We start from the raw sequence: 8,013 nt of genomic DNA on the forward strand, positions 1-8,013 counted from the left end.
CTACCCTCTTTGTATTTTTCTTGTCAAACGACATTTAATAAATAGGCATATTTAAATCATAAGCCCATTTAAATGATAAATACGGAGTGGAATACTCGGGAGTGAAAAGCAGAATAGATTTAGAACTGGTATTTTTTCCATCATTTTGATTTGTTAATATATTTCAATACTAAAAGAAGCCTTTCACATGAGATTCATTGTCCTAAGCAGGCCTTCCTATAAAGTCTATTTGATCTTTGATTCTACTTTGACTTCTGAATAATTATTTAACATAATGAAGGTTTAGTTCCCAATACCAACTCAGGTTAGCTGTGGCTTTTGTCTTGCAGAATGTGCATGTATGAATGACAGCTATGTGAATGCAAGTGAGGTTAATTGCTAGGTATAACATATTGTGCTTACAGATGTGCATTTAATTTCAATTTCCGTGTCTGCAAGTATGTAAAATGAAAAATAGGGGAATGTGAGACACCTGGAGAATCTCAGGACTGACTCGCGCCTGTATCTGTTAAGCCTCTCATTCTCCATGGTTACTAAACAAGGGAGATGTTCGGCAGTTTTATCTGAGCTGTAACAATTCTTGGGCCCTTGCTTTGCTCTTTTAATGTAGTTTTTTTCTATATAGAATATTCCACACCTATATGGTGCAAAGCAGAAACCTTCTAAGAGTTGTAGAGGTGTTTGGAGACTGATTCTCAGAAAACTAATTAATTTCTTAGAGTAAAAATGTAGTTCTAGTCCTTAAAAATGGCCTTTCAGTACAGCTAAGGTCATACGTGAGAAGAGATTCTGGCTTTTATTGTAACATGGTGTTTATTGTGATGGGTAGTACCAATTTTTAAAGTATATGCACGATGTGGGAGAGGGGAACACGTGCTTTGAGTCTGCACAGAGATGAAGTCACAGCAGCTTATACCTTTAACAAGTTGTTTAAATTCTTATTCAGCTCACCACCATGTTTGAGAGGCTGAGTGTGAATAACCGGCAGCTGGAAGAAGAGATGAGAGACCTGGCTGATAAAAAGGAGTCCGTGGCCCACTGGGAGGCCCAAATTACTGAGATCATCCAATGGTGAATACTCTGCTCTAATGTCGTTGCAGAATCCCCTCAGTGTGTGGTAGGGCTGTTACTGAGCTTCTGCCTTTGCACATGGCACTTGCAAGTGCTTAGGTGAAATCTCACACCCGCCTGGGATTCTGCTGTATTTTTGCTTGAGAATTTAATAATATCCAAATCCGGAAAATTGTGTTCCTCCTTAAGAGTAAAAGTATCTTACCAAATACAACCTTTTTAAGTGCAGAAGAATCATGGCCATTGGGTGTGGCTTGTGGCTTTGGAAGAATGCTGGAAGGAGTCATGTGCTGAGCTCACGCCTCCGAGAGGGAACGAGCCTGGGAAAAGCAGTGGCTGAGAGTATTTGCGTCTCGGCATTAACTTCCTTCATCTGCTTGGCATGTGGCAGAATGAAACACATACAGTGCAATTTTTATGTGATTTTTTTCCAAGGAGGGCATTTGAGACTACCACAAAGCCAGTCAAGTGATGTTTCTAATAATACTTTTGCTAAATAATGATGTTATGTTTCTAAAGTCTTCTGTCCAGTTCTAATAAATTAAGGAAAAAAAATCCAAGCTGAATCTATTAGGAGAAAAAGATTGTTTTATCTAGGTGGCCTTTATTTTTCCTCTCTGTGCCTGCTTCTCTCCCCTCCCCTTTTATGCTCCATTGCAGTGTTTAGCATCTACAAAAATGGTTTGCATCCAGACATTTTTGTTACAGATCATCCACTTCTGGGAGGACTTCGTCATCATATACTGATCTTTTTTTTGGTTTACTACTTCATTCTCCCCTCCCATTTTTTCCATCTCATGTTAGTGAAAAAATCTGATTTGTTGTGTCAAAGCAAAAATGGGAAACATTTGTTTTAATGAAACCTGGTTTGGTATTGTTGTAATGTCAGTAAAATTTTGTTGTCCAGATACAGAGAACTTCGGCTTTTGAATATAGCCATGTGAATACGTAACAAGAAAGAAGGACTGCCCTCTGGGTTTCTGGAAGTGTTTTAGACAGTGTTTGTTACATAAAATTATGTGTTATGAAGTCCATAGTGTCTCAAGGCATTGTATTCGTAGCAGAGGTTAAAAAATTTAAAGGGTCCACTTTGTATGTGTTCCTTCTAAATCTTGTCTCTCATAACTGTGAGTGTGGTAGACAGCCTGTGTCACAGAAATAAAAAAAAAAATACATAAAAGTTGTTTAAATGAACAGTTAATTTCTAGCCAGTCAGAAATGTTTATTCAGAAAAAAATCAAGGTAACAAGAGAGACAAGTCTGTTATTTCACAGTCCGTATCGTTTTAAGGTAATGCTTATCTGTCTTAATGCACCAAGGTAACCAAACCCTGTTTTTCAGATTTACATGTGAAAGCACTCATAAAACTTGGCAGTTCTGGAAAAAGACAAGTCAGAATTAGTTGTGGATTGTTTTACTTAACGCTATGTAAAAATGTACCAACAGCCATTAAGAATGTCCCTTCTCCAATTTATGAGTGTGTTTTAATATTTTAAGATGTACTACTGATGTGGTTCAGGTATATGATAAAGCATCTTGCACGTATTAGAGATGTCACTGGGGGGTAAAAGAGGTTTGGGATTGAGTTTTTTGTTATCCCTAAAGATACTTAATGAAAAAAGATCAGGAACATGCAAGACTAACTTTCTGAATGAACGATACCATTTTACTGATCCCTTATGATAATATAGTGTCTTTTAAAAAGTATGGAACTGAAAATTAAAGAACTATGTGAAAAGAAAAAAAACCCAGAAGTATTGTGGGCAAACATTAAGGATACAAAAAAATCTGGCTTGGTTCCAGTTTTTAATCACTGTACACATCTCAATTTTCCCTCCATACTTCTCTCTGCTTATGTTAAATTTTTTTCGGCTATGTGAGGCCATATCTTGGCTCACTTTTTTTTTTCTTATTATTAATGTTTAGATTTTCCATGTGTTACCCAGATAATCTGGTCATGTCCATCTGCTGTCCTTAGAATTCAGCACTGCATACTGACACTGGGTCCTTCTATGGGGATTTTTTGCTGTGGAACATGGGGTGCTACATGAAGTATTTAAACATCTATAATAATGATAAACATTTTAAAAGAAAAAAAACCCTAACTTTGAAGAAAATTAATCTTATTTAATCAGTCACAAGCCTATGTTTTCCTCAGAAGAACATGCAATTTAAATCCATACCTGTCCACCTCTTCAGTATGACAACAGAATGCCTTGGAGCTAACAAAGTAGGGTAGAGTTTGTAGGCTCCCTCTTCAAAACTAACAGATTTTTCACATAATACTAATTTAAAATATGTATTTTGGGTGCATACTTTCCACCTCTTAAAAATGGGTTTTGCCTACCGTCTTCTTTTTGTACCATGATTCGTGAAGGGTAGGAGGTAGTAGATGGAATTAATTACTGGTTTTGTAAACAGTTTGCTCAGCTGCCTGTGGTAGTTCAAGGGATTTGTTCTAACCCTGTTTTAAATAACACAAGCCCAAGGAGTCCCTTACCTCCTTTGAGTGCTTTGACATCTAACAGATATCTCTCTCAGGAAATCTGCCCCACTATTCGAGCCCACGTTCTGGGTGGTAAAGATTGTCACTTTCTTTATGACTTATTGGGCCCTTCTAAATTATTTCTTTCAGATTTTATAACTTGTGAGTAATTTTAATGGCCTATCATGTTCCCTTTAGCCTTTCCCTTCTTTCTTACTGTGCTCTCTTGAATCTTGTTTAGGGCAAATGTACAAAAGTCTTTTTATTTTTGCTGTTATTATCTCAAGATGCCATAAATATAGCCAAAATCTTAATATAAACACTTGAATCAAACTTTCGTTGCAAATTCTAATGTAGCAATAGTCCCTCACAGATCATTCAGCCTTAATGGAGCTATCATATTGACAAGTTTATATTTGCAAAATCACTCATCATTCCTTGACGAGTAAGAAATATTGAGGCTTTTATAGTCAGCTATAAATTTTCCTATGGGAGATGGGAAAGAGATTCATTGCATAGGAGGTGAATGCAGTCACTTTAAAAAGGAATCTTTTAAATGGCTATGGTGTGCAGTATTTCTGTTCTGTTGCAGAAAGGAGGTCGATGGAAATCTTGGTAGTGATTCCCAGAGTACTTGGCAAGAATCTTAACTTATTAGTCTCTCAGGGAGGGATTCATGTAACCTAGTTTTAGAAGTCCTAAGGTAGGCAACTAAAATAAATCCCATGACTAGTACTGTAGAAGTCTCTTTTTCTCCCCACTGATTGAAAAGGAAGCATAGAAAACTAGTTCAAATCAAGAATTCTGTGTTGTTGAGCATGTTTATATGGATGAGCTAAATCCTACCTGATTTACCTATAGAGTGGATGTTAGGCTTAGATTCAGCTGGCCAGAAGCTGTGACTGTTGTTTACCAGAAGATTCAGTTAATATTCTCCTTGCTGACTAGGTATCTTTCCAATCAGCTGTGCTATGGTTGATTTTATCTTAATTATTGATTTCATTAAAAAGCAAACAAAACAAAAAACCCCACAAAAAGCTAACCCCCCCCAAACACTTCTGCATTAAATCAAACATAAAAAAGCCCCAAAGTTTGTTGGGGGGGGGTGGGGGTGTTGTTTTGGGTTTTTTTCTGAAATCTGGTTGCACTCAGAAGAAAGCACACACAAATTGTGGAAAAGGTTTAGCAAAAATTCTGGTCAAATTCAACTGTAAGAAACTCAAAACATGAAAAATTGAGATGCATTGTTTGAGGTAAGAATAATCAGAGGTTAATTATCTATAAAATAGAAATTCTGGAGGGCAGGGGGGAATGTCAGGGTTTGGGAGCAGAGTGAAATGTTGAAAATTTTTACAGAAGTAGTTTTAAAAAACATGTTTTGTTGGAGAGGGCAGGAGAAAAAGAAAATAATTAAGTTGGAAGCTTTGAGCATAGTGATATGAAGACAGAAATTTAAAAGCATTGAGAAACTACAGGAAAAATGGGAGTCATGGCCCACAGGCTTCCTTGGGGTTTTAAAATCGGGTAAGATGCAGCTTGGCATGAGATCCCAGAGCTTCAAGACCACTCCTGTTCAGCAAAAAATCTTCAGTCCTCTGGGTCCATTTTGTATTGTAAAGTATCCCAGATAGAGAGACCCAGAAGAGACTGAGGTTCTTAGCAGCCTGACAAATAACATACTAGATATTGGTCAATGGTTATTTGAAGGTTGTCATGATGTGGGCTCCAACTAAAAAGTGAAATTAAATTTTAGAGGAATTTGTACTATATCGCTGTTCTATAGTTAATGAACTAAGCTTGCAAGGGCACTTACATTATATATGAAAACAGAACAGTTCATCTAATCTAAATTTTCAGTAAAGAAAGAAATTACTCTGGGTGGAACCTAAAGAACTTTTCTTCCTTAGGTCTTCTGCTGTGCTTGTTAGGGCTCTCTGCAAGACAGGGAGGGGGGGCAAGGAGAGAAATATTAGTAAGATTAACTTTACCATTCTTGCTTTATCTTCTAAAAAGAAGCCAACCAAACAAAAAACCCCCAGCGAAATAGTAACAAATTAAAAAACTGCAAGAACTCTTGGGTTTAATCAGTGTGTCTCATTATCGAGAGAATGTTGCCATCTACTGGACAACAAAACTGTATCTCAGCTCTAAATTGTACTGCTTGTATTTGCTGTCTTACTCGGTATAGATTTTTGCAAAAATTGACTTTATTTTTTCATTTTCTAGATTTCTACATGTTCTGTGGAACATCTCTCTGAGGTTATTGCATGTGCAGCTTTTCAGAATTTAGAGCCTGAAGGTTCTGTGCATCATAAACCAAATAACTGAAATGTCTTCTCACCTTCCACGAGGAAGGATCTATATGGCATGATAAATATAGACAAAGAAATTGGACGTTTAAAGTTTTTCATCTTTAATTAGAAAAGTTAAAAAATAAGGCACCAATTCAATTTTATTTTTAATCTGACATTGTCCCTTTTTTTTCTGCAAAGATTTTACATGTCATTAAAAATAGAGAAGATCAAACGCTGATTTCTAAATTTCTTTTCCCCCCTTCTACATCAGGAAAACTTACCTTCTCACCTTGAGAACCTCACACTCTCTTTATTCCTACTTACACTCTTTTCTTTTTACTATGCATTTCATTATGCACCCCCCCCACTCCCCCCAAAAGCATCTTATAATACTTCTCACATCTTTCGCCCGCTCTTCTACCCTAAGTGGTTTGTACAGGGTAGAAACCCTGTACAGATAACAAGATTATCTGTGTGTAGTTGTCAAAATGTGTTTCATCCAGAATGTTATGGAAAAAAAAAAAAGTTGGCATCCTGCTTCCATTGAGTTCTGGTATACCTTGGGAAAAATACTGACTCATTAATATCAAAACTCTCACTGACTTTTAATAGAGTCAGGGCATTTGTTTTGTTTTAGTTTTTTTTCCTAGGCTTCTCCCCACCTCTTCAACTAAATTGTAGGCAGGAGACAAAGAAGATAAAACCCAGAGCATGAATAAGTGCTTACTTTTTCATGCTGGGTGGGAATTTTGTGGCAAACAGCCACTATTTTTGCATTAGCTTCCTCTGTATTAAAGCAATCTTTATGTAAATCTTAAACTGCACGCCCAGAAGTCACTGCAACCTGTAGATGTTTAGCCCATAGCTTTTGCGGTGTGATCTTGCCCTAAGGCTGCTACGGGAAAGCTCCTCTGTTCCTCCCTTGCCCGTAGCAGTTCAGAGTATGTGCTCTCTGTCTTCCTTGCCTCCTGATGACTATCTATAAGTCTTTGTTGAAACATTATATTATTTTTATTCATTAATGGTAAGCTTGCCAGTAGCACCTTTTCCATATTCACTGTGTGTATGAACCCCATAGTACCAACCAGAGAAACTTACATTGCTTTGTAGGCACGGAGCGGGAATCCCTTTCTGCAGAGAGGTCACTAAGAGACAAATTCAACCACCCGGAGAACTCTCGTCTCCAGTCCAACATACTCAGGATTACAGTTACTAAGGAATGGTCAGGAGGCAAGGATAAGTTAATTTCCATGAAGTAGAAAAAAATATTTTCCCACTTTCCTAAAAGTTATTTAAAACTACTTGAGGATCATTACTTAGAGCACATGCTAAACATTTCCGTGGTTAGCGTTGATAGATCTAACTGTGATCAAGCTGTGCTGTTAGACTGCGGGTCTCCGAGACCGACTCAGAGACTTGGGTATGCCCTGGTGTTGCAGAACTGAGTTTGTTCTTCTGTGGGCAAGATGAGTATGTTCAGAGCCAGGCATGTGAGGTGGAAGAAAATGTTGGGGTTTTTTTTTTCCTTTTTCTCCACTTCACACACACACACACACACACACCCCTTTTGTTTTAGGTTTTTCATAAGCTACTTAGTTTCAGTGAGGTGATTTTTTAGCCACTTTCTTTTCTATGTTAAAACCTGAGGCAAAGTGAAGAAAGAACCTTCTGCTGTAATTAATCACAAAGGTTTTTTTTCTTTGTGACTGATGATCAAAGAATCTGAAAAACAGACATGTCTCCTCCTTGATGTGTGTACACCCGGAAAGCATGTCTTGATAGAAAGAAAGGTCAGGGAAATGAGAAAAGCCTCTTCTGGCTTTTGCTGTTTAATAACATTAGAATTAGACTCTCCCTATTTAATTAGCATTTCTTGAAATAACATCACTGTTTGATTCTAATTACTAGTTCTCATAGTCAATTGATACAGTAAAGTCAACCACTAGTTCCAATGTTATGTGGATGGTTGAATTGTTAATTATTGGTTATAAATTTTGTCTTAATGTACTCCCTAAAAATAGGTTGAATCCTGAAAGGTTTAATTCCCACAGTCTCAATTTCAGGTAGCTGACATTTATACTGAGACATATATGACTGTCTTAAATATGTAGTTCTTCAATCTTTATTCCTTGTCTTAGTGATGCATATTGTTTACTGGAACTC

At 37.0% G+C, this 8,013-nt stretch overlaps 1 protein-coding gene across 3 annotated transcripts in view; it reads left to right on the forward strand.

Moving 5' to 3' along the window:
• Positions 1-8,013, forward strand: part of CDC42BPA (CDC42 binding protein kinase alpha (DMPK-like)) — a 190,672-nt gene that overhangs the window by 137,149 nt on the left and 45,510 nt on the right. For all 3 annotated transcript variants that reach the window (XM_009333632.1, XM_009333633.1, XM_009333634.1), the window contains exon 17: positions 947-1,071. In XM_009333632.1, the coding sequence (XP_009331907.1) occupies positions 947-1,071 (125 nt within the window). The remainder of the gene's footprint in view (positions 1-946; positions 1,072-8,013) is intronic.

The sequence above is a fragment of the Pygoscelis adeliae genome, unplaced genomic scaffold (genome assembly GCF_000699105.1).
Source record: "Pygoscelis adeliae isolate BGI_AS28 unplaced genomic scaffold, ASM69910v1 Scaffold1, whole genome shotgun sequence".
Lineage (NCBI taxonomy): Eukaryota > Metazoa > Chordata > Aves > Sphenisciformes > Spheniscidae > Pygoscelis > Pygoscelis adeliae.